The sequence below is a fragment of the Calypte anna genome, chromosome 15 (assembly GCF_003957555.1).
Source record: "Calypte anna isolate BGI_N300 chromosome 15, bCalAnn1_v1.p, whole genome shotgun sequence".
In the NCBI taxonomy this organism is placed as follows: domain Eukaryota; kingdom Metazoa; phylum Chordata; class Aves; order Apodiformes; family Trochilidae; genus Calypte; species Calypte anna.
The window spans coordinates 10,014,375-10,041,691 of NC_044261.1; the positions used below are offsets into that span (position 1 = coordinate 10,014,375).

General features: G+C 47.4%; 1 protein-coding gene across 3 annotated transcripts; it reads right to left on the reverse strand.

Annotated features, from left to right (window-relative positions):
* Positions 1 to 666: 666 nt before the first annotated feature.
* CABP1 (calcium binding protein 1) lies at positions 667 to 27,218 on the reverse strand. 3 transcript variants are annotated; one of them, XM_008502808.2, is made up of 7 exons: positions 26,616 to 27,218; positions 9,153 to 9,329; positions 5,739 to 5,769; positions 4,894 to 5,037; positions 3,517 to 3,626; positions 2,979 to 3,126; positions 667 to 1,252 (listed from the first exon to the last, which is right to left on the reverse strand). In XM_008502808.2, exons 1-7 carry the CDS (start codon positions 27,216 to 27,218, stop codon positions 1,227 to 1,229), a joined length of 1,239 nt encoding a protein of 412 aa, XP_008501030.2. In that variant the 3' UTR covers positions 667 to 1,226. The 3 variants fall into 3 exon arrangements, with proteins under 3 accessions (XP_008501030.2, XP_030316392.1, XP_008501031.1); XM_030460532.1 differs by lacking the exon at positions 26,616 to 27,218 and adding an exon at positions 14,022 to 14,066; XM_008502809.2 differs by lacking the exons at positions 9,153 to 9,329; positions 26,616 to 27,218 and adding an exon at positions 14,022 to 14,306.
* Between the last annotated feature and the right edge of the window lie 99 nt (positions 27,219 to 27,317).

Genomic DNA, 27,317 nt, shown 5'->3' on the forward strand with positions numbered 1-27,317 from the left:
TAGTTGTGACAACTGCAGGTCTGGCAGAGTAGAGGAAGGGAGCAGGAGGTTGGGAACATCCTCGGGGAAGGGTAAAGAAGATGAGCATCTGATGTGTCTGGAAGAAGCTGGTAGGGCCTGGAGGTTATGGTTGTCACCACTGCAGACACATGCAGCATTTCTGAGTGTGAACAAGCTGAAGAGCAGGGTACTGCAGCACAAGGAGGCTCCCAGCCCACTCCTGATACCAATGGTGTTACAGCTCAGCTCCCACAGCACAGCCCCCCTGTGCATATGTTCAGAGTTATGTTTGAAATTGTCTGAAAAGGGGGAGTTGGCTATTGCTGCCTATTGCCTTCCCACCCAGCTCCCATCTGTGCCCTCTCTCCCATTGCTCCTTGCAGCTCTTCTGCTCCTTTGCAAGGCAGGGGGGTGCAGAGGAAGGGACACCAAGAGGCACCTCCAGACCCCTTAGCCACGAGGACAGCAGAAGGAATAGTCCTGCACAGCCTTAGGACCAGCAGTGGCTCTCTTGGCTGCAGCAAGGACTTGGGTCTGGATGCTGGTACAGACTCTGTGGTGTGCATCTGCCTCAGCCCTTCTCTCCCAGCCCAGCCACCACCTCTCACAGGGACATCCAGGCACCACGTCATTTCAACGTGCATATTTATCACTTTCCCCCCCCCCCAAGACATGTATTTGAATTTACTCTTGGTAAACATAACCACAGGAGATGCGAATATGTGCTGAGGAGGCATAAATAACTCCACACAGATAGACACACACACACAGACAGCAAACACAGACACAGTTCACCAAGGGAAATCAAAGTGCAGAGCACGCCCTGAGGCTGCCACCAGTCCCAATGGCTTTGCTCTCATCCACCAAGTCAAGAGGATTTTTCCTGTCTTTGCTTTGCAGCATCTGGTGGGAGAATAAAGCTGGGGAGGAGGAGTTTAAAGTTGCAAATATCCCATGAAAGCATCATGGCAAGTCCTGGCTCTGCAGTTTCCTGCAAACAACTCCAAGGAATGGTTCCAGTTGTAGGAAGTTGTAAGTCTTTCACAGTGTGAAAGGGTGGAGGGGCAAGGGGACCACCATGAGGGAGGAGCAGCAGGTCATATTGTAATGTCCCAGTTGCAGCCAGCCGATAAACCTTCATGTGGGAACATCGGGGCTAGATGCTCCACCTAGGTCCTCTTTTGCCCTCTCTAAGGTGCTGATTCTTCTTTAGCTGAGAATTGTTTTCAACGGGACATCATGCGAACAAACTCTGCAACCAACAAGAAAAGAGAGCCCTGAAGCAGAAGGCATCCATGGTTCCCAACCCAGCTCTCATTCCCGGGAGACAGCATGCAGCCAGGTTGAAACCAGGAGTCCAAACACTGCCAGCAGATCTAGGCTGCTCCATGACTGGCACTGGAGAGCTCACACAAAATGAGCTTTAATCCTGGAATTAGATATGGTGATATGACCCCACTAGCAGGTCATTTAATTGCCTCGGAGTCCTTTCAGTGTACAGTCTTCTTTGCACAAGAAACTCCTTGTGAAATGATACAGCTGAATACAGTGTGGTTTCTTAGGAAGCTTGCCCTTTCACAGAGACTGCAGTGTGAGAGAGCACTAGTGTGCTGGTAGATAACCAGCATTTTTGTACAGAAGAGTTTACTTGGATGGACTTCTTGTTTATAAAGACACAAGTTAACTGCAAGGATTCCCTGGATCTATTTCCTCAGCACTCTGCAGCTTATGAAGTCAATTACAACTGCTCAAATTGAGTGTAAATGCCATCAAATACAAATGTGTTTTCATTCTGCACGTGAATTGCCAAGGAACTAATAACTGCAAAGAGGAGGGCAGTGGAAATTACCCCTTTGACTTCTCCTTTGTCATTGATGAAGCTGTCCTTTGACAACTAAAGCAGTAGCTGACAGAGAAAATGATACTGGGATAGCATTTCATGTATTTTATCTGTCTAACATAATTTAGTTGTGGAAAACATGGAGAGCTACTGTCATGTAATCAGCCAGTGCATTAGAACAATTGCAGTTACCAGGCACTTGTACCATTTCAAAGCCCTCAGAAGCTTCAGTAATCTTGAGGACTGAGGCTCCTTGTCATATAGGAGACTCCAGAATGCCTCGGAGCCAAAAAAATTATGTCTATTTTAATTTAATTCCATTGTTCCCGTGCTTCACCCTTACTGCAAAGGTATGTCTGGATTTGCACTAGGAAAACAAGCAGTTTTCTGTGATGCTCTCACACCTTTCAGCTCTTATATCCACTTAGCCAGCTGATATCCACTACTTCCTTTGCCAGAAACTCTGAGCTTTATTAATATTGCTTCTGTCATGGCTAATGGCTAGGAGAGTAGCCTAACCACTCTTATTTTTCCAAGTCCTTCTGGCATGAAAAGTGGAAGAAGAAATTAATTATCTCTAGGATTTAATGTGACATCTCTAGATGAGATATTTGCAGTCCTTGGAAGCACATCTGGCTCATGACCATATTCTGGCAAAAAGCCACAGAAACCAATTCTCTATAAACCTCAATAACAAGGTGTGCCAGAGAAAATGGAAGGTGCAATGCACTCTCCAAACCAATCCAGACTTCTCACAGCTCTTGCAATGGATTTAGTAGAAAGGAAAATGCCCCCAAAACAGGAGGCTGGCATAGTATGGCATAATATGTTCTGCTTCTCTGTGACAGGACATATCTCTTACTAAGATAGAGTTATGGGAAACCCAACGGAAACTGAGATGCAGCAAGAGATGACAGACAAATGAACACTTCAGTTGAGACATTTCCTGTGTGGGCCAATGCTCTCCATTTTCCTCAGCTGACTAGTTAGAAAAAAAAACATTTCTTGTTTGCTTTTTTCTCCATACTTCAGATACCTGGGCCCCAAGCATGCAAATCTTCGCTTCTGCTTCCACCTCTAAGCCAAAACTCTGACTCATACCAGAGCAGATGGACAGGGAGGGTTCATCCCTTCTCACCTTCAAAATCAACACGCCCATCTCCGTTCAGGTCCACGTCCCGGATGATCTCTTCAATATCCCGGTGCCCCACCTGCTGCCCTAGAAGCTTTTTCATGGCTTCTCGCAGCTCACTGGTGCTGATCTCCCCATCACCATTGGTGTCAAACTGCAAGTACATGAAGAATACCAGCAGGGGAAATGCAGTTAATGGAAATGGATCTCTCTCTGGGTTGGATTTTGTATTGTCTCACTCCTGAGTGTCCTATTTTTCCTGCAAGCCTTTTGTCTCCCTCCTTTTTGGATCCAGTCTGTCTTTTCTCCTCAGAAACCCCTTGTAACTGCTGTGTCTGCATCTGTTTTCCTCTTCTTTGCCTCAAGAGTTTCTTTATCTTAGTGACTTTCTCTGCTCCTCCCTTGTTTTGTGCCTTGCTTGGTTTATTTCTCTGTCTTCCACTGTGCTGCTCTCTCTCCTCCTCTCTCTTCCCCTCTGGGGCTTCTATCCTTCCTGTCTCTTGTTGCTCACCTTTTGGAAGGGCACATGGTAGGGAGCACTCACCTCTCTGAAGGCATCACGGAGCTCTTTGACACCAATCATGTCTGCAGTTTCTGCTAGCAGCTTTGGTCCCATCAGCTCAACAAAATCTTCAAAATCCACATGGCCACCCACTTGGGACAAGATGAAAGATCATGTGTAAGAACTCCATATGTTAGCTAAGATGAGCACACATGTTGCACTTCTGTGTGCCCCAGAGAGGGCTTTGTTTCCAGGAAGCAAAGCACAGAAGGTGCAGGACAGTGGGATGAAAAACAGAGGTAGCTTTACACTGTCTTTATTTTCTGGATCATGGGCTAGGTGGAATGAGCCCAAGCTATTCCATCCTAGGCTGCCATGGACTGTCACATCTTCATGGCATCACGTACTGCCTATCAGAAGCCTGATCTTTCTAGTGGTTATAGCAACCCTCTGCTGCACCTGTGCCAAAAGGTATGGCAAGGACACATTATGATGTTCCTGCATGGCCTGGGCAGTGCCCTGCAGTAGTGGCAGAGTTTTGCTCTACTAGCTGTGACTAATGTATGTCCAACTATTTATTCATTGCATTAGTCCTTTTTCTTGTTTGTCCCCTGTCTAAAAGCTGGCAGTAACACTCCAACTCCTAAGCACTTGTGTGCCGGGGTTATCAGTTGCTCCTGTGCATGACTGGCTGCATGTGTCACAGCTGTTTTCCTTCCCTTGACCAAGTAACTTGTCCTTTTTACATTGTCGTGTGTCAGAAATAACATGTACTAAATATGATATTTCCTACCTGGCTGAGGGTAATGCCCCACACTGCCACAGACAAAAAATGATGGTAGAAAACATGGGGGGCAAAGACAGTTACAGTCAGTCAGATGCTTTTGTCATATATTTCCATGACTTTAGCAGATGCCTTCATCTGACACTGCCAGCACAGCTCACTCCCAGCCCATCCCCAGGCACACAGCAGATCCATGAACACCCACTGCAGAGGGAACAGCCCATCCATCACCCACTCTGACCAAAGCATCTTCACCTTCCCAGGACTGCTCTTCAGTCTGACACCATCCAACAGCAGCTTCAATAGGACAACACCCACAGCTGGTGCACTGATGTCTAACTGCCCACATCAAGGGCAGTTTTTATACCTGACAACTTAAGCACAAAGGACAACCCTTCCACACACTGTTCCCATACAGCACAGTGCACACAGTCTATTCATCTGATAAGCAAGAAACACAGGTATCAACTGCTAGGGACCACAAAGGAACAGATGTTATGGAGTGAAAACGAGAACAGAAAAGAGAAGAAAATAACCCACAACAAATAACGAAGGAAAAGAGTAAGCAGGAGACTGAGGCAGTGATGCAGGGAGCAGCAGCAACAAAGAGGTACAACTAGCTGCACATTACTCACAGTTCATGTTGATCTGCTGGGAGAGCTCTATTAGTTCCATCTCTGTAGGCATGTACCCCATAGTTCGCATGCAGTTCCCCAGGTCCCTGCAGTTAATAAACCCATCCTTGTCTTTATCAAACTCCTTAAAGGCTTCTCTTAATTCTGTGGGAGTAGATGCAAAAAAAGAACAATATTGTCAGTGCCAGATTGAAATACCTTTTCCAAGAAACCTACCCAGAATCAGCAGCACTTTTTAAGGCCAGACTCCTTAAGATACTCTATTTTCCCAGCAGATCTCATTGCAAAGAGGCAATAACTGGAGCAACATTAAGCTCTGCTTAACACAGCAGCATTGCTGACCCATTCCTTACAGGAAAGTTTGCTTAGTCTACCAGTGCCATGAACTAAGTGCTTCTGAACTGCACTCCCTAAAGAATCTGGAAGCAGTAAGTGTTCCCAGCTTTTACCCCTGCATTATAGTATATAGCACTAGTCTTAGGGATTAGCATGTAAAACAGCTCCCCTGGAGCCACAGTATTTTATCATCCTGTACAACATTCTGTGGGAGCTGGGATGGGCAGCAGCTCCCTGACCAGCTTACACCCCATTACTTATTCTCCCACCCTGAAGAGGCTGAAATGAATGTAGATTCCTTCACAGTCAGCACTCTTGCAGTTTTACATATTCTTTCTTTCTGCTGGAGTTGTCACAAAGTATTCCATTATTTTGTCTCCCTTGATTTGCCCCAAATTATTTTATACCATGGTCCTCTAAAACCAGGACAATGCCAGACTGGAAGGGCCAGCTGGTAAATTTTCAGTGGGAAGGAAGAAAGGTGACACAGAAGGAGTGACAAGCCTTACCTTCAATTTCCTCTGGACGTAGTTCTCTGTCCTGCAAGAAGAAAACATACTGTGTTAAAGCCTGCCACAAACATAAGTTTCAGAACAGCAGTTGTTGGTGCAAACAGTTCTAGGACAAGTCAGAAGGTGAGAGAAGAAACAAGAAGGTGATGACATGTTTAATACCATCTACCTAGCAAAGCTTCTAAGCTCTCTCCTTCCCAAGAGGGACAGGTGCTAGCCTGCACTCTTCCCTGTGGAAGCCCCTCTCTATCTCATCTGCTGGACAGGGGGATGAGAGATGCTTCTCCAAAACTGAAGAGATCTGGGCCAGCACAGCCATACGTGTGGCCAGCCCACCTGATTTTACTATGACCTTCATGAAGCTCCGACATTATTCCCCTGCACCAAGTCCTGGAGCAGACACTGGTCCTGCAGCAGTTACAATCTCCTCTAGAGCTCTAATTATACTTCCTACTGCAGCTCCCACTGGCACAGCCAGATCAAAACAGCTGGAAGCAGTCCCTGGAACCAGCAGGTCTATACCATCATCTGCTTGGATCGCTGCTTGATCCCTGCTTTCTGGCAGGACAGACACAGCCACGAGCTCTCTTACAGCCAACATCCCAGTGCCATCTCCTGCAGTCAGGCCACACAAAAAGGTCGAACTTCCCTCTTCCCCCCCAGCCTCAACTCCAAGTACAACCATTTGTACAAACCAGGTATGAAGGCAGACACAAAACAAATACATCATCAAGGTAATGTACAAACCAAATAGGACAAGGATTCACCATGTTCAGGAAACACGGCAACTTCAAACATCCAATCTGAGTTTCTCAGAAGAAGGAGAGGATATAAAAGAGTAAAGGAAAACTCCAACACTGCACCAGGAAGATGAGATAAGCATGGAAACGCACTGCTTTCTGGTTTAAATTCCCTTTCTGATTCCTCTCATGTCTCCCAGGCAAATCCAAAACATTTGAAAATTTGGAAACACAGAAACGTGATCTCTTTTGTTGTCTCACTCTTGGTTTTTCCTCTTAACCATGGGGAGTTTCTCCTTGTGTTCCAGGTGCCCTCCAGCCTCACCACATGTCCCTGCAGACGGTGCCCTTGATCACTTTGAAAAGATGATCCTTTGTAATTTAACAACAGGATCCTCTGGAAACCAATGGTGGCTGGTCAGAGTGCATAGCAAACTAGGACACACACTGTTTTACGTCTGTGCAAGTGGGCTGTGCCAGAAAAATGACCAGCTTGCCACTCATAACCTTCCCAGAGGCATCTCTGTGCTGGATGGAACTGCTGGAGCACGCTGTCACTGCTGTTTCATCCTTCACAGACCTGGTATTGTCAAACATGTCATCCCATTTGTTCCGCTTTCATCAACACCAAGTAACAAACCAATTCAAACTCCTCAGCCTGGATGCAGGAGGCAACATTTCCCTCCTGCCTTAGATGAAAGAACAGATGAACTCCTCCCATGGTCAGTACCAACACTCTGTGCACCAGAGTTCACCAATACTGACCCCAGGAGACACTGCTGGCAGCAGCTGGGCATGGCAGCGGTGCAAAGGGTGCCCTGACTCACACATGGTCACTGCTGCCTTGTCAGAGTGGCTGGGGTAGGACCCAGACCTTCCTCCAGTGCAGTCCTCACAAGACCATCCTCCTCCTCACTCACTGAAGACCGTGTTGCAGCTGACATGACTGACACATGTCAGAGATGGGGCCTTCAGCACTGGCTCTAATATTATTGCACACCAAGGCACTTGTGTTTGCAGGGCTCTGAGCACATCTTTGCACATGCAGATTCTACCAGCAGAGAGCCAGAGACTGTGAATGCAAAAAGAGGGTGAGGGCTTATGTCCCTCCAAAAATCTGACTCAAGCGATAGCTAACGTCAGGAAGAGGTTTTCTGGTTTCAGTTTGGAAGAAGATCCCTTAAAATTATAAAAGGAGGAAAATTGCTTGGGAAGAAATGCGCTGAATCACTCTGAAGCTTTTTGAGAACATATGGAAAGAGGAATAAAACTGTTCAGGGTTTAGCTCCTAGATATGAGCAGAGATGACCCTCAGAGAGCCCATTATACATAATGGTCTTACCCTCCTTTATTTCTGTTCTATGCACAATAAATCCTGTTGGTCTAGAGAGTCAGTAAAAGTAAAGCTTTGTATGAGATACTTTTATTCTACATCAGGGTAGTTAGAGACATCACTAATCCTATTTTGGAGATTTCTGAAGGCCCTATGAGTTTCCAGGGCCTCAACAGGATGGCACCTGTCCAGCTGTGAGCCTTCCACTAATGAGTTGGACCTATCTTCTGTGACAGGTAGCTCTTTGCATGCCAAAGTGTGCTTGTGTGAGAATGTTATGTGCTGTATTTTACTGAAACAACAGAAGGAACATTTGATCACTTAGTGCCTGAAGATTAGAAAGAAAAAAAGCCCTTTGATCCTTAATGACAAATAATTACTCTTTTTGGGGTTGTTGGTTGAAGAAGAGGTTTCAGAAATACAGATTGAGGTGTTTCCTACAGCTGTAGATAGTGTTATTGTAGGACTCTAATGTTTATGTGCAAAAGTATGTTTTGCTTCTTGTAAAGATGCAAGATTGTGCATATTTAAGTATATTTAACACATAATGTTATTGTTTGTATATAAATGCATACATTAGATGTGTATGAAAGCACAAATAGGTGTGACTGAACAGATAGATGCTTTTGCTATTTCCCTCTGTCTGTGTATGGGCAATAGCATTTGGTAGTCTGACTCTATTTGCAAATACGAGGACAGACTGATATTCTTTGGTTTATTTGGCTGGGATTGCTGCAGTGTCAGGCTGTGTACAACAGCGTATAAAGGATTGCATTTGGGTATCTGTGAGGAGGCAGATGAATGTTTATTTCTGCTGGTATTAGTGTTCTCACTGAGCTGACAGGAACAGTATCAAATATGGGCACCTCTGTGGGACAGCTTGTTCCCAATATGGATGCCCTGATTTGCATTTAAGTGCCTATTTAGGCCTTAAACGCTTATCTGAGCAACTGGGAACGAGATGTGGATGTCTTGCTAAAATAACATCTTTGAACACTGGACTCCTCCTGAGTCCAAATTATTTTGTAAATCCTGAAGTCCTAAGTCCTGCTCCTGAGTCCACCTGATTGAGTGTAGGTTTGGATCTATCTTCCATAGCTGCATTTTCAGAACCCTCCTTTCTTAGTGGTTGAGCACGGGGGTATCTCTGCACACCCTTTGGGTTAGACATTTGCCTACGATTGCATTTGCACTTGGAGCTGGAGCCGGGATGCTCGAGACTCAGGGCTGGGGATTCCAGAGCTCCACAGAGCTGGAGCACGGGGGCAGCTCCGCATCCCCAGCTCATGCCCACGTGGCTTGGTGCGTGTCTCACCCAGCTGGGTGTAACTTACGTACAGGCTGCCTGTTTTCTGCGAAGCCCTTCCTCAGGAAGATGCATGCTGGCCCCAGCAGGTTGTGCATGACGGCGCAGTTCTGGGCCAGCACCATGAGTGGACCCTGGTACTCGCAAGCCGACGACCCCTCTTCACTCGTCTGGACAGCCTTATAGCACGTCTTCTCCTCATGGCGGATCTTCCCAGCCAAAGAGCAGCAAGCAAACAACACAACAGAGGATGTTACCTCCCCATCTCACCCAGCCATTCCTCTGCAGTTTCACTGAACCGCATCGCAGAGACATTATTGCTAAATTTCCTTCATCTGCTCCACGCTGTGTCCCCCCCACCGGCCTATTAGGATTTGTACAAAAGCAGTAAGTCCAGGAGTTCACTTTCAAAGGCTGATAAAAGTACAACCAACCAGGAAAATTTCACTTTGAAGTGACATCAAACTCTCAGCACTGCTCACATCCACCCAGACGCAGCCCAAAGGGCCAGGCTCCCACTATCAGCCTTCAGTGAGCTGCAAAGGAGGAGCACAGCCTGTCCCAGCAGCAGAGGTGTCAGCCTGTGCCCAGGGTGAAGCTGCTGGCAGAGCTATGTGGCCCGGGCATCCCCAGGGGATGAGACAGAGTCTGCACGAAACCACTGTGTTAGGTTAGGCTCCAAGTTACATTTCAGCAACGCAGCACCACACGCTTTGTAATATTATTAGAAGGCTGTTTGCAGCATTAGATGGCTCTGCCAACTGCAGGCTCACACTCCCCATGCCACTTCTAATTAGTTACATCCTCAGGGTCTCAGGCAGTTACTGAACTGGCCTCTTCTAATCACTGACAGTCCCAAAGCAGAGATCACAGGCATAATCACAGGATCACATTTTTGTCCATTTTCATTTGCACATTTTCCTAAGTGTACACGTCCTGCTAAACTAGGGGTCCAGAACAGAATCCAGCACTGGATTTTATAAGGAGGCACTGCTTTCCTTTTATAGAAATGCCTTTCCCTGGCTCTGCAAGAAAACTCTTATCCTGATATTCCCATGCAGCTATAAAAAGCCAGCACAACCCACAGGACCCTTAATTTTATAGAATAAACATTAATCATACATCAGATTCCTCTTCAGGAATGATTCTACTTTTACAGACGGTGTTCCCAGGGGTGATCAGAGAAGTCTGTCAATTGTCATTGTCTTTATTAACCCTTTAATTAAATCCTGAGGTGCTTTTCCAGGATAAAAGACCAGATACACACACATGCCCCATTCACACAGAGTGTATTTTATCTACTTGCTGTGTCTGCCATGTGCAATTAAATTGTGCACATGGTTTGTAGTTCACATTTTTTTACATAGTCTTACACCAATCTGCTCAGGTATAATGTCATGTGAATATCAAGCACCAAAACAAAAACCACTCAAAAAGCAAGCCATGGAGAAAGGAAATGATGAAGCAGAAAATTATTTTTGTTGCAGTCATGGATGAGGAAGAAATCTGTCTCTGATTAAATCTGACACATAGGATACTTGTTCTTAAAAATCTGAAAGACAAACATCCATCCACAATTGGCATATTACTGGCTTAGCTAAATGTCAAGGTACCTGTGTTGAACTGCACAGCTTCATGATATCAATGCAATGTATTTTCAAAATTATTGGATTTATTTCCTGGCACATTTTTCAGTTCAATATATCACATAATAGGAATCACTTAAAAGAGCCTACATCAGTTCTGTGTTTAATTCCAGTGAAGCCATATAAAAAATCAAAGGCCCCACAGCCCCTAATATTTATTTGCTGACCCTTCCAGTCAAGAGGTTACACCAAGACACAGAGCAATACCACCCCAATATTTTCCTGTGTGAATAAAGATTGCCAGCTTGATGAAACAGTTGCCGAGAGCCACCAAGGATCCTAACCAGACAAGCTGATGCAGTGCCAGAACAACAAGGTGCATGTCCCAAGGGGGGATCCCTGCCCGACTCTGCTGTTGCAGGAAGGATTTCTGGCATTCAGTATTCACTTTCCCAGCACTCCTCAAGGTCTCTCCTGCAAGTAACCCCACAAGGTCCCTCCACCACGTTCCTCCTGCATCCCAGCGGAGTCAGAAAGGGAGCTGTGCTAGGGGTACAGAGCACAGGAACGTCAGCTGCTTGATACAGGGAAAATGGCAGTGTGCAAACAAAGAAAATGCAAGGACAAGGACTGTGGAGCTCAGTGTCCCTCCCCTGGGCAGCAGGCTACTTACTACCCTTCCTGGCTGATGCTGACCCTTGGCTGTGTGAGACCAGCTGGCTGTTCAAAGGGAGAGACAGGGCTGGTTTATAGACATCTGTAGTGATGCTGAAGGGTGGCAAAGCAAGGGACCTGGATGCCAAAGATTTCCCTTTCCACACAGCAGAAGCACAACAGGGCTCACCTCATCTTCCTGTCTGCGTGTCAGAGGGACTTAGCAAAGCAGCAAGCCCAGAGGGGCCTCTTCATCCCAACAGCAATGCCTCCCAGAGCAGGGAAAGGCAGCCAGGGTGGCTGGGAGACTCTGAGGGACTCTGTGACAGCAGAGAAGTGGAACTGCCAACAACAGACACTGGAGACAAAGACTGAGCATTGCCAGCAGAACGAGCAAGGGACCCCTATGGCAGCCAGTCCCAGACTGAGCCACTCAGTGCCTGGGAGCAACACACATATTTTGGGTTGAAATCAGGTATTCAAGATATCCATCTGTCACCCAAAAGCAGTGTTCACATACATTTTTTTGTATAGTCCCTTCTCTTTACCATTTCAGAAAAAGGAGTTGCCCAAGGTAAACATCTGAGAAAACAGACTAGGATCATAAACCAGCCAAGTAAAGTTGAGCAATGTTTAGAATGATCTGCAAAATCTCCACTATAATCACGTGTGTCATGATCAAAAGAACAGCAGAGCCCCAGGGCCTGTCAGGATAAGTGCCCAAGGCCTTAATTCATGGCTTGCTGGAGTGATGTCTGAGAAATTCTCTAATTCAGCTTTGCAGCTTTCTCTTTTTTGTCCTGCCATCCCAGGGCTTCTAACTAGGAACAAAATGCATCATTCAAAGCAGCTTTTAGGAATGAAAGTATAAATTACCTAGAAGACTGATGACACAGAGTTTATAACTTCTTGAATCCATTTTGACTCAATCAGCCTGGCCACACGTCAGACTTTAATTGCAATTGCCTTGATCATTTTGAGCACAGCTGCAGCCAGCTCCTTTTATTGCAAGTTGGAGGTAACCTACAGGCACTGACGTTGATTTTTCATCTGTGCGACATTTGGGGAAACTTCATCTACTTCTGCTCTCCTTGAAGGTCACCCTGACCTGGGGACTGGTCTCAGCACTGCCTAACTGATAGGTGATGGATTTGCTCCTTGTGTGTCCCAGCTCCTCTGCAACAGCTTTGTGCCATTACTGGCTTTGTTTACAGCAGCTGAGATAAGAAGAGAACTGTGTTTCTAAGCACAACTGTGACCAGAAGAAACTCCCTGCTAGGGAGGTCCTCTCCCCAACAGCTCTCTGCCAGAGGAGCTTTCCTGGGTGGCAAGGTCTCCTGGGTGCAACATCCTGATGACAGTGGCATTTCACTGTCAGCAAGGTTTCCACAGAGGTAGTTCCTCATTGCAATACTTTGGATGTTTAGTGCAACTTTTTAATTTATGAGGAGTGCATTGCATAGCTTTTTGCTGAGGTATTAGATTTGCAGAGCTGCTAAGTGCAAACCATGAGGTTGACAGGTACACAGTGATGCAAGACCTTCTTCAGTCAAACAGAAAATATTTCTAGGGCACGTCATTCCCATTTCAACATAGTCACTAACAGCAGAATTGTTCCTGAATGTGATTTGTCCTGGGAACAACGTAAAACCTCAGCACAAAGCAGACTGCAGGTTGCAGCCTAACAGATACACAGGGCAGCTTGCAGATGAAGTCCAGCTGGGCCCAAGCATGTAGACACATGGACTGTGCAGATGTGTGACATGATGCACAAACACACAGCCAGGGTCCAGTGTATCCACTCACAGAGACATGGACAAACAGATCACCGAGAAAACCATGCTTCTGTACCAAACACAACAAAACTAGATGTGTGCATGCACAAGGAAGGATATATAAAAATACACACATCTTTCTTTACAGACAACTTGTACAGGGACATCCACTAACTAGCAGGTACACACAGCATGACACAAACTGGGAGATGTGTGTGATGCACATGGATTCCCTCCCTACGCACTCCCAACCAACACTGCACACTTGCTCACACACCTCAGCATGTGAATGTTGAGACATAAAGAGCTAAGGACACACAAGTAGCTCAGGTAGGCTCATTAGGTGTGCACATCATTACCTGCCAACAGAACATGTGCAGACACACCCCCATTCCTGTGAACATGGATACATGTCACTAAAAAAATGACACATGACCTGCAGGTCATGTCATGACACATTGTCATGACAGTCATGACAATAACTCTCAACTGAAGCACAGGCACACACAAACTCACTCATATGCTCACACATTGCGTGTGACAGCGTGTGTGCCAGCATGCTGTGCACATCAACAAGCACAAGTTTGCACGAACCCAGCTGTACACACAGACACAGACACAGACACACAGAGCAGGATGCAAAACTACTCTTGTGCATGCATCCACACACGTTTATTTACACACATGCTGTGGCACCCAGCATCCCAGGCTCGAACAGCTGCACTCGCATGAGCAGCTCGTACAAAAAAAGTCTGGTGAAGAGAGCTGAGACCTTCATACACATCTCTGTGTTTCTCCCACCTCCCATTCCCATCTGCTCACGGCGTCACCCCTCCCAAGAAGCAGGACTGGAAATGCACAGCGCACTTTGAGTCAGGGAACATACCTTTTTTGAGAGGTTTCTCAGTGGAGACTTCACACAGTTGCCCATAATATGTTGAGTCTGCCTTTCCGGTGAACTTGGTTATAAAGGAACTGAAGCAATTGATCCCATTAAAGGTATTCCTTGGGAGCAAAGCAAGAAAGGCAGCGCCAGGCAAATCCAAACAGCTACTGGCTGCTGGGGCTTCCCTCTTCAGGGAGCTTTTTCTCTCTCTCTGCCTCTCTCTCCGTGTTTTTACTTTATGTTCACTTTCTTGAAGAGATGAAGCAGGAAGGAGAGGGAGGGGAGAGAAAGAGACAGAAAGAGAGGGAGAGAGAGGGAGAGAGAGTGAGAAGGGGAGAGAGAGGGAGGCGGATGTATAATCTACATCAGATTAATGTTCAAATCCCTCCCACCCCCCTCAATCTGCAGGCAAGATTGTTTCACTCACGGGAGAGGGCTGATTCAGGGAGAATTAAAACAGAGAGGCACCGCAAGAAGTGATTTCAGTGATGAGTTCAGAGAATCCAGCTAGTTTGGGTCCACACAGCCTCTGAATATTGCATCCCTACCCACCCCCCTTCTAACTCCTCTAGGCTTTTCAATCAGCAGAGAGCTAGGCTGGCCAGAAGGCAATCCACTTAGGAGCCTGAAGGCAGAGTCCAGAGCTTGTTTTGGAGCAGAAATGGACCATTTATCTGCGTGGAATGTGTTTCATCTTCTAAATACCAGCAGACCTAGAAGTCCCCTATTCTTTTCCTGCTACAGTGGAAGCAAGCCTGGAGGCAGCCAGCGGTCCAGGGAACCCACAACACTGAGCCTCAGGACAGTAATTTTTAACCACAAGGGAGAGACCTTGAGCCAGTCTTGCAATGAAATTTTCCCAGCTTTCTGTAAGTAGAAATCAACTGATGGTTTACCTGCACAAGCCTGCCAAATGTGGCCTCACACCTGAATCCTACATCCAAAGTGCCCCAGGTTAGCTAATGTGAAACAAAGAATTTGGACATCAGATCCAACCATTCCACATCCATCCAGCACCCAAGTCCCGGGATAATTAAGAGGCTCCTCAACCTAAAGCCAGCTCTAAACTTTATACTTTAGGTCTGTTGTAGTAACAGAATAATCTCTGAAAGAAAAGGGGTGAGTCCTCAATACATCTTCCTCTGACCTCAGGCTGACTGTAAGAGCATTCAGTCTGGAAAGAGATTTAAATTGCAATAAAACCTCACCATCACACCCAGGCAAACAGCATCTGAACAGGACAGTGAATGCACCCTTACCTACAAAGCCATGCCAGCTGCACCTCCACAGTGATAAGAAGCCATGGCATGAAGAACTAAGGCCATCAAGAACCATGAAGACCAAGATGACACTGATCCTACACCTTGCCTATGCAGCAGGTTGGCAAGATACTCAGGTGTTCAGCTGAAAGGTTTCACAACTTTTCTTGTGAGTGAGGTTCCAAACAAAAAGCTCTTCAAAGACCTAACCCATGGGCTGAGTACTTGGACCACATGGTTTCTGAGCAGGAGCCAAGGACTCACTTCTGGCAGCTCTAGGGCTGGAGATCAGAGAAGGATGAACTAGAAATGTCAGAACAAAGAAGGGACTTCTCTGCTTCCACCCTATTGGTGCTGTGGCAAATCAAGTATGATTGTAAAGTGAATCAACAGAGGCTTCTTCCGCTTGAGGAGATGAGTTTAGGATTCCAACCACAAGAGCCAACAGCTTCTCCAGTTGCAGTTGCAGCCAGAAGTGCACAGCCAAGAAGGATGGTGTTTCTTGTTCTTCCTTGTACTAACCACTTCCCAGACTGAAAGCAGTGGAATAGCTTCCTCTCTGATCCCTTCAATGTCTTCTTCACTTCGTTGCCTGGGAAGGAGATGCACAAAGGTCCAGAGGCCCTCTGAAGCAAGAAGCTACAGTGGCAGACACACACTGTTTGTACTCAGGGCTGACTGAGAGAAGGATAGGGAAGGATAGGGAAACTCTGGTCTGGAAGATCTCTATAGCAGAGCCCACCATAGTGGGCTGGGAAGCAGAACCCTGGGCCTGTCTCCTGCTTTCAGTGTAAAGATTCTGACGCTTAGAAAATACACAGTCACTCCTGGGGGCTGTGTCAGCCCTGGGCCTTGCAGCAGGGGACTTTGCTGGAGGATGCTGACACTCCCAGCTCCTATCAAGGCTGCCATCTTTAGCTCTATTTCTCTTTCTTCTCTTAAAGCAGCTAATGGGAGGCTGATCTACCAGAAGTGCCAGTCATTAATAACATCCTCTGTCAGCTGCAGTCATTCCCCAGGTTCCTTGTTTGTTGACAAAGTGCCTTGTCTCCCTTGAGCAGAAGCTGTCACACGGTGAGAAAGGCACCTGGGCTCCTTCCCCAGACAAACGACTCCAATTCCAGAGCAGAGAGGAGAGAGAATCATCTCCCTGCTGCTGATGCATCTTCCCTTGACAGGCAGTGCACAGCCCAGAAATGCCCTGTAAGTGAGAAGTGCCCATCTCCTGCATCTCCCAGAGACAGGGAGCAGAGCAAGGGAGTCAGGCATCTCCTGCCAGAAGAATCCAACACAGCTCTCAGACTGCCACAGGACAGCTGTGGAAGACAGCCTTTGAGTGTGCCTTACAGAGCTCTAAAAGTCTTTCAGAGATGGTGACACTAAATATTAGCTTGTCCCACAGCATCTGGAGCCAGCCACTGAGGCACCCTGACACACTTGCTCTCCTGCTTTTCTTTCCTGCAGATGCAGGCTATAGGAAACACGCAGGGCAGAGCTGAAATCTGCTGCCAGATTTGGCAGGGAGTTCACAATCCAGGAAGGAAAGTGGTGATGGGAGCACACTTGCACAAGGTTTGCAATACACAGTCCTTCAACTCTGCAAGAACTCTGGCAGAGCTGCAAGGGGTCCAAGACACACAATCATAAACAATTTTCTTATCTACTTTTTTACCTTGAATCCCTTAGGAACAACTGAGCAGCACATCACAATGTAGCAGACCGACCCTGCTGACCTCTGAGCAGGAAAATCACTCTCTACCTTGGGGTACTGCCCCCATCACCACCACAGGAGCTTAGAGATAGGAAGGTAGTTGGCAGAAAGGTCATTAGAAGATTAGGTTAGAAGGAACATATTTTCTCCCTGCCTCCAACTGAGGCTGCTGTAAGAGAACAGGATGCTGAGAATAAGTGTGTCAAAAACATTTGTGTGTAGGTGCTGATCTGTGGGTATGCCTATATCTGGGGTAGTCAGTGTGCATGTGGGAGGGCTGCACATGCATGTATACTGGTTTTCCCACACTGTTCTTTGTGGCAATCACACTGTTCTTTTAAGGTCTGGGGCTCTGTTGTAAACTTTCTTAAAATCGGTAGGAACTTTGCAAAATGCAGCTTTTGCCACCTCCCTTCCTCTCTCCTGAGTGCAAGGTGGACAGCAGAGACATCAGCTGATGTGGTTTGGGCACACAGTGAGGTCTCAGCTCACGGGAAACAAGCGTTTGGCACACTGACTGCCCTGAGCACAGAGCTGGCTGGGTGACTTGGCAGTGAACAGGGAGTCATTTAGGTAGTTTAAAATGTCTGGATTCTTTAAAAAGCAAAAGTGCTGTGCTTCGTGCTGGCACCTTTGGCAGAAGCGAGCATTTCATAGGAAAACGTTGGATCTCACCATAGCTAATCACTTGGTAGCTGCCAAAAGCTTTATCCAGTGGCAGCAGATACCCAAGAGCCACAACAGATAGAACAAAAGTCAATCCAACATTTGGGAATGCTTGTAAGACAGTAGTTTTCTTGACAGAAATTCCCAGTGGAAGTATGTGTTTGTACAGGCAGACTGTACAGGCAGACTGTACAGGCAGACTGTACTTCAGGTGCCAGGCCTGTTTCCGTGGGTGGTCTTTCAACTGCTGAACCATTGTATCAGAGGGTTGTTCTCAACAGGACACAAACACTGCAACCCAGCAATGTCAGTAAGTACGAGGGTTAATCTCTGACAGCAGTATATAGTAAAGCTGGGAATTATCATTTGTAGCATCTTTTCACTGATGGTTTTAGCCAAGAGCCCCCCTGCATCCTTTGAAGAGTTAGCATTTTAAAACATGCCACCTTAATTAATTTATCCTAACAGGGCAAGAATTTTTGGTCTATTTTTTCCTTTCACAGAGTGAAGAGTGCACGTATTGATTAGCAGCTTTCAAATCAAGCACACTTTATCTGGTGGCTGGAGATCTGCAGTGTACAAGAAACAACCCAGTCTTGTTTACTGGATAACCCCAGATGAGCCTGAGCATTTGATCTTGTTACCATCTTCCCACTGTCAGTGCTGTGGAGGGCCTTGCTTCAAAGCTCTGGATAGCTGGAACATGCACTGGTACTCTGAACTTCTGCAACTGGCTTCCCTCTCTTCTTCTGGGTCCTGAGCCCTTTTGATTTACATCAAGTTGTGTCTTCTGACCTCGAATGAACCTTGGATGGTTCCATATTCCAGTCAGACAAGTACAGGTCCATCTCAAGGGGAGGCACCAGCAGGTATTGGTGGATGCAGTCCAGATCCTTCTCTGGGGGAAGAAATATTTCTGCAGAGAGTTTGGGAACTGTCTTGGCTGTCAGCTGTTCCAGGAAGAAAGTGTTGCTGACTCATGCTGTGCATAATATTCTCCTCCATTAGAGCAATTGGATCATATTCAATCACAAACAACAGAAAGGTTATTAAAAAGTCCAAGGATATTTCCATCCCTCCCGAGGTAACAAAACCTGGACTGTCAACTTCTGTTTAGAACAGCTTTGCCTCTAATTAGCTAGCTTTATTCTGCCTCTGATGAAAAGAGATGGTAATGTGCCATCTCCTGACACCTTCCATGCAGATCTGGTCCACATATTGAGACCAACTTTCAAGTCCTTGTGCAGAAGATGTGTTGGCCAGAGCACAATGTGTTGTGGTTATTTTCTGCTTTCAAGATCCTCAGTGGTCTACAAAAAGACAAATACCAGCTTGACAGCCCAGAAACTGCTGTGACAATTTGCCATGTATACATGGTACAAAGATTGTTTAAAATAAATGTTACATGGTCCCTTCCCTTTGCTCAGGGGGGAGAGAATTGTGAATCACTCTCTGTCCGTCTGGGACTGATGCAAAAGCAGCTAATTCTGGTTTAGCTCCTTCACCTCTTTCAAAGTAAAAGAGACAGGAGAGCAATATTTGGCTGGCACAGAGAGGTGCTACAGTAACTGTGGCTCATTATTTAGGTGAGCAGAGGTCTGAGAACCAGTCCATACCAAATACTCCAAACCAACCCTGCAGCACTACATGACATACATCACCAGAGAACCCAGGTCTGCCTCACTCCTATACTGAGTAAGGATCTGACAACACCTTTAGAAGGATCCAACAGCCTTTGCCAGTACGAGATCTCTGGCTATATCTCGACACAGCTGGTCACAAACTACTTAAATCCTTTTAGCATTATTTCAGCAGAAGGCAGGGGGATTGCTGACGGGTTTCTACTTCCTGCCTTCAGCTGTTGTGACATGATGCCTCACAACGTTACACGGTTGCCTTCCAAAAGCAGAGAATTTATTTCATCTGTGTGGGATGAAGCAATGCTATATATTCTTTCCAAAGATGGTTGCATGGTGCAAAGTACTCCAATGGAAGAATGGGTAGAAGAAGTATTAGGATATCACTAATGCCTTCATTCATAGATAATACTGAGTTCATGGTCTTACGAGGGTACAGGAAACTACTGAAAACCTAAATATCACCCTATAAGCTATGATAACTGTCGTAATTTCTAAGCAGGCATTTGATTGAAATTGGAGAATTGCTCAAGTTCATGGACACTGCTGTTCCTCTCTAAGGTCACAGGAATGTCAGAGGATAATTGAAAGGAAGCCCAAAGTTAGCTTGGCGTCTTTTACTGGATGTACACCATGTAGCTGCTTGTTATTGGAAATCAATACCACTCATGGGCTCATCGGGGAAAAACAGTTACTGAAGCTGCAGTGCTACAGCAAACCACAGCTAATTCAGCTGATAAACCTGCTGCCCAGCCACTACATCTAAAACTAAACTCCCTGAGACTTTGTTCAAACCCAATATCGCATGAAACAAAAATGAAGGCAGTATAAGATGATGAAAGGTACAGTGTATTCATTTAAATGATGATTAATTATTTATTGAAAGATTTTGTTCTCTCAAAAGATAAGCTGAATGTAACCAGAAGGCTTGTGTATTTCAGTGCAGCAAATCATGCTGCTGTATATTTCATGAATGGAATGTTTAATAAATGTTCTTTTAGCTTGGTTTTATTTTCATGTCTTTCCATATCCTTCTAAAACTGATTTGTTTAAAAAGGAAATCACTGACCAAGATTAATGCTTGCTGGTAGACCCACTGCAGGCAGAAAGCTTATGCATAGCCCCTCAGTGATCCTGTATGTCTGGCTGCCATCCCTCAAGCTCTTTACAAGCAATAAAGGTGATAAATTTTTCTCCAAGCTAAGCAAGAGGGAAGCTGAGTGGATGTGCTCAAGTGGAACAATATTTTTCTGCATCTCTTACATATAGAAAACACAAGACATATCTTGGAAGTTATGGCAGGTGTCAGCAGGCAGGGATGTACATATAGGACAATTGTTTCAAACACAGAAATGCATACACATGTTCAGAGGTGTTTGCATAGCCACGCAGAACATTCAGCAGGGGCTGCAGGCATACAGGTTGTGTGTCTACAGACAAGACTTTAACCAAAGGCTCTTTATGCCAAGCTACATGCATGGACATGGGCTGTGCCAACGCATGCGGGGATGGCGGCTGGGTGAGCCCCACGCTGATACCCTGACCCCTGCAAATACACACCTGGCCATCAGCGGGAAGCACAGACCGACTTACACCACGGGGACGGCTACGATACACTCACCGGACACACTCACCGGACGGCCCGGGGCGACGGGAGGGGTGGGATCGGCAGGGAGCGCCCCGGGGCTGCGAGCGCGGCGGGACGGGGCCGAGGGGGCAGCCGGACCAGCCCGGACCGCCCCGCTGTCCTGGGGGGCTCCGAGGGGCAGCCGGACCAGCCCGTACCGCCTCGCTGTCCTGGGGAGCCCCGGGGGGCAGCCGGACCAGCCCGTACCGCCCCGCTGTCCCGGGGAACCCCGAGGGGCAGCAGGACCAGCCCGTACCGCCCCGCTGTCCCGGGGAGCCCCGCGGCGGAGGGAAGGGGTGCGAACGGCCGCCCCAGCCTCAGCAGCTCGGGGGGTACCACCGGCTGCAGGAGTGGCCCCTGCGGCCCCCGGGACACCGTTCCCGCTCCGCGCCCTTTGAGGACCCCTTTCTGGGGCCGCAACAAGCCTTCGGAGGCGCTGTAAGAAAAGAGGAGAAAAAGCCGGGGGAGGAGACGGTGTTTCTTCTATCTTTTTCCCTCCCAGCCTGTGCACCCACATCTGGCACCAGCCAGCTAGAACCACGCAACGGGATCAGTGTCACTACGGTGGCTGGTCACCTCTGAGCCAGAAGCAGGCAGCCCTTTCACCCCGGTTACTGTGCTGATTTAACATGGTAAACGAGTAGCTGCTAGAGCCTTGTCCTCAGTTTTCCAGGAGCCCTGACACGCCGCTGTGTCACCTGCCCTACAGCGCAGTACAAATCCTGACTTTGACCCTTGCCAGCCCACCAGACAACACCTGAAAGTTCTCAGGAATACACGAGGGCAACTGAAAACTGCCATTACTGAGCCATTAGCCACTCTCCCTCAGCCCAGCTCTCCACTGGCAGAGCTCCAAGCATGGTGCTGATGCAATGACTGCTCTTGGGCAAAACTCCTGTTAGTGTCAGCTGAAGCTTCGCTGGAAGAAACAAGGACATCCTACAGCTGAGGAGACCAGAAGGGTGAGAGACTGGACAAGGTACATTTTTCATACCCACTCCCACTGGTTCTTGACACCTGCTTCCCTCACATACTGCCCCAAAATGGGGCCACTTCTGTTACCCTGATTTGCTATGAAGTCCACTCAGTAGAACTGTTAAGAAGAACTGTTAGGAAGAACTAAAGCTATAAGTAAGGGAAAATGGAACAGGACAAGAAAAGGAAAATTATATAGGAAATGCAGGAAGATTCCTTCCCTATTTTAATGGTTATGTGTATGATGACACTAAAGCAGAAAGAAGAGAAGGATACAGATAGGAGAGGCTTTTAACTCCCTGTACAAATAGAGATACAAAAGCCCCTTTGGCCACAGTGCTAGCAGAAGAAGCCTGTACATGTTTAATGATTCCCTACAGCATTGTTTGTCCCCTCTGATCCCCATGCTACCAGAGGCAATTGACAGAAAACTGTTGGGGAATCACTTCACTGAAAAATTTAACAGTCAGGCAGGGTGTGAAAGCTAAACGGCTCTGAAAACGGTCAGGTCTCACATGGCAGGATCGTTTGCAAATTAATATTGCATAGCAAAGGCCCGGAAAAAGCTCTTCTTAAATACACCAGCTAGGCTAAGGCTGTGGCACAGGAGGAATAATGCGACGAGGATGGGCACGTTTCTGTGCTGCAGTACCCATACAGAGCCGTGCTGTGAGCCTGGTGCCAAGCTGCTGCTGCACCATAGGTGCTGCTGCTGCATCACCTCTGCCCCAGGAACCCTGATGCCACAAAACTGTGGCATTGTGGTCCCTGCTGTCCCGCTCTCTGTGCTGCCGTTGCTGCTGTTGTCACATTAATAAGCTGTGTCCTGCTGCCAGGCTGCCACCTCATTGCCATCCCAGCTGCTGAGGGATTGCTGCTCCTCTGCTGTTACAGACGCGCGACTGCTCGATACTGCACTGGTGATGAACTGTCCTCTAGGCACACTACAGGCACTGTAGGACTGTCATGCTATTCTGTTTTGATGAGGTGCATCACCACACTCCTTTACCATTTGGCCACTCCAACGTTATCCTGCTACCAAACCAAAATGAAGCCAAACATCCTCCCCACTCTCCCTTCTCTCGACACTTTCCCACTTGGCTGCATTATCACACACACATCTCTTGCCAGGTACACCTGTGAGTCACTGCACTTGCACTGTGCACTGAGCCACCGCTGCTGCAGGGACACTGAAAACACTGCTGCCCCACTGTCACAGGAAGAGTATAACCAGCCAGAATTTTCACTGCACTTCTGTCACCAGGTAAGCCTGTGGTGTTGCCCTTGTGCTCACTCACAGCCGTGCTTCCCAAACTGCGGCATGGTGGTAGCACCTCACTCACTGACTTCTGGTACAACAGGACAGAGCTCTGAGATCAGTGCAGCCCGCAGCTAACATCCCACCATAGGTAATCACTGCTGTATAGAATAGCTCCCACCTGGAATATTGTATTACTACATTATTAGAGTGATAAGCTCTTCCGTCAGGTTACAACACTACACAGTTATCACACCCGTGCACTGCCAAACTCCTACCACATGGCACCAGTATCACATCTCTGTTCTGCCACAGGATTGCATTACCACACCACTGCATTGCCAGTGCTGTGCTCTCCAGGCACCGGGTGCTGTGCGGCTCTGCACGCTCACCCGGCACAAACTCCACAGCAGAGCGCTCTTGTGCAGCTGCCTTGCTGATCCAGTGTGCAAACATGTCATTAGACTAAGATGACATCCTGGCTTATACTGACATATCATTACACTACCCTACATTTCCTAATTCATGTACCACTCAATTACAAAATGCTAAAATGCCTTAAAAGAGTATTATTGCTTTGTAGTATCAGAACATCACTGCACTGATAGAGTATAAGCTAAATTAATAAAATAGCACTGCATCCTGTATCCTGGCAGTATCTTAGCATTCTCTTAGTGTACACACCCACGGTGCACTATATTGCTGTGTTGGTTATATAAACACAGCACTTCTGCCTTCACTGTGTCTTTTTTTTTCTGCACAGCTACAAATCTGTCTCCTTCAGATACAACCCTGTAGTCCTGGGCTGCTCCTTTTTGCTGTTACTGCAATAATGACATCCTCTGTGAAGTCATCCCTGCAATCTTTTCTGCCTATCTGATTGTACCACTGTAGTCTCTGCATTTGTGACCACATCACTGCACCACTGTGGAACAACAGGGTGAGGATGTTCCACATCTGTGGAGCTGGGATAAGATATACTGGTGCTGGACCACAGCACAGTGCTGCTGCGGTTCTGCATCACTGTGCTCCTCTCTTTCTATGTACTGCAAAATTACTGTTTTAACTGTTTCACAGTGGGCTGTGTGGGCTGGAGAGAAGTTCTTGTATTAAATAAAATTGTCTGCCGAGCTGTTGCTCTCTTCTAATTACAGCGTGGAGCAGACTGGTGTTACAGCACCCACAGAATCATAGAATCATAGAATCATAGAATTAGCCGGGTTGGAAGGGACCTCAGAGATCATCTAGTCCAACCCTTGACCCACCAGAGCAGTTGCTAGACCATGGCACTGAGTGCACAGCCTTGCACTGAATCCTGGACACTTCTATGCCTATGACCCTGCCTCAGCCCAGGTGCAAACTGCTCTCCTGCAGGTGTATAGTCCTCATTTGTCTCAAAATATCACTCACATTTTTACACAATGCTGAGCATTTGTTTCCTCACTCACAAAATGAAAATCTTCATAATTCAGTTCCATGACAGAATTTCCACAGTTCTTATCATTGGGCCTTTATTCACCCCAAAATGTTTATATCACTACAAAAAATATTCACATCTCTCTTCTTGTAACCAGCTGTGAATCTGACATCACAGTTGCCCATTCTGTATACACAAATCCCCTATACGGCCCTACAAGCCAGTCCCAAAATCTCCACTATATGATCATTCTCTCACAGTTACTTCAAAAAAAGCATATGAGAGATGAATACAGAGAGAAATGGGAATAAATAATATTATGCTAAAAGAAAGATGCTGACGTTTGTTTATAAGCACTGGTGCAAAGTACCCAGTGAAAAGATGAAAATTAAACTTGTACCTGTGTCTTTTCTGTAAGAGGCATTGTTCAATAGCACAGTTAAATTTTATTATGTTTAAGGCTTTCAGAAGTGTCTTACAACACCGGAATGCAAGCAGCAGATCAGGTAAAATAAAGATACAATTGGGGTAAGGATTTGGTTCAAAACCAGAAAGGTTTCTGTGAGTGGGAGCCCTGGCACAGACCTGTTTGTATTTCTGACACTTTGGGGACGTACAGTACCTTAGACTTAAAATCTTTTCTCAGATACGTCTTCACTTTCCTCAGAAAGTGACATCATAAGTACATCACAAACCAGATATGAGCCCATAGATTTCTGAGCATGGTGATGAAATGTTGATTTTTGTAACCCAGCTGAGCACCAAGCCACTCACCAGGCCCTTGCTTATTGCTACTACAGAATTTTAATCTACACTTCTGGCATACCACAGGCACAGGGAGGGGAATACTCGTTCTGAGTTAAACACAAGTGTAACATTCATAAATAACAGACTGTCAGTGAGGAATCAGATTTGTTGAGGAGAACAGATGTGCTTTGACTTTTCTCTGGAGAAGACAATATGAACAGAAGTAGACAGTACTTCCTGACACCAAATTAAACATGTACGAGTGCATCACCTCCTTCCACCCAGTTACATAAATTCTTCTCATTCTCTCCATAATCTTAATTTGAATGGGCACCCTACAAAGCCCCCTGAACCTGCTGGAAAAAGAAAAAAAAAAAAAAAAAAAAGACAAAAAAAAAAAAAAAAAAAAAAAAAAAAAGACCTGGCAACACCCCACCAAAATCATATTTCTGGTTTAACTGATCACTTCCAGGGTTGGAACTCAGCTGGCTTATACCTGTAATTGTGCATCTGGGAGATTTCAGTCACATTAATCTTCCTGGAGATTACATCTCCCAGTAACATCCCTTAATGGCTCTAAAAGAAAATTTTGACCCATGTCCCTCTGCCTTTTCATTTTTAGAGGATGGCCCTGTTGGATAATTTCACTGCCAGAAGCAGTTAAAAGCGACAGCTTTGTACCAAAAGAGATTGCAAACACTGAAAGCATCTGTTCCATCCTAACATAGTGACTGGGAAGGCTTCAGAATTGGGTCAGGATTTTTTTTTTTTTTTTGGTCGTTTTCCCCACTACCTTCTCCTGACGGCTTCTGCCATCAGAAATGATTCATATGCTGATTGTACAGAAACGTACCATAAGGAGATGTAAACAAATACAGCAAAGCAAGGCGGGGAGCCAGAGAGATGGAATCTGATAAGTGAATACATTTTTAAAATCTGTTTCTCTGCCTCTCACCCTCAGCAGGCAGAGCCGTAACTTCCCCCGGCGGCAGGGAAAGCACCGGCGCTTCCCCCGCCAGCACCACCGACAGCACTGCCCGGAGGGGCGGGAGGGTGGCCAGGGGCTGCGGGCGGCCCCGACCCGCGCCCCCGACCCGCCGCAGAGTCCCCCTGGGGGCCGGCCCCGCAGCGGAGGTGCCGCAGCGCCGGGAGAAGTTGGGCAGGGGCGGCCAGGAAACTGTGCGTTTATAGCTGCGAGGGCTCTGGAACGAGGAGCCCAAGGTCCAGGAGCGACAGGAGGAGGGGGCGCGGGGGGAAGGAGAGAGAGGAGGGGGTCGAGAGGCTGTTTGCCCCTTACCTGGCCAAAGACCGAGCTGAGCATGGGGTGCAGCTGGTGGAAGAGGGGGTCCGCTTCTACAGACCGATCGCTGCCGCTGGACTTGGTGGAGTACTTGCTGCTGGATTTGGACAGAGGTGAAGCGCTTTCCGAGAGCTTCAGAGACTCTCTGCTGGACCTCTGCCTGTGACTGAAGAAAAAGTCCTCCTCTGCCTCCTCCCCATCCCTGTCTGAGAGCAGATGCTGGTCCTGGGGGTGACTGTGGCTGGCGTGCGGCGGGAGGTGCTGGTGATGTCGGGATGTCCGTGCCGGTTCCTTGCCGCTGCCTCTCCTTGGACCTCCTTCCCCCGACTCCGGCTGGCTCTCCCCCCGTCCATGTGACAGCTTCCCCGCGCCCCTCGCTCCGTCCTCCCGGGCGCCCGGGTGGCAAAGCGGCCTGCGGGCACTGGGCTCCCCGGGGAGCAGCTCCTGGCTCTGCTCACTCCCCGCCTGCCCGCCTTGTCCTCTGCCGTCCCGGGCGCGGCTGCCGCGGGGCTGGGGCTGGGCGCCCGCCGCCCTCCGGCTCCCCGCCGCCTTCAGCAGCGAAGTGCGGGACTCGCTCTTCGCCATGGAGGAGCCGCTCATCGCGAAGCCGCTAGAGCCGCATCCCCGGCCGGGCGGAGCGCTGCCGCTGCGGGCAGGGCTGCGGCGCGCCGCTCACGGCATGTCCTGCGGAGACCCGCT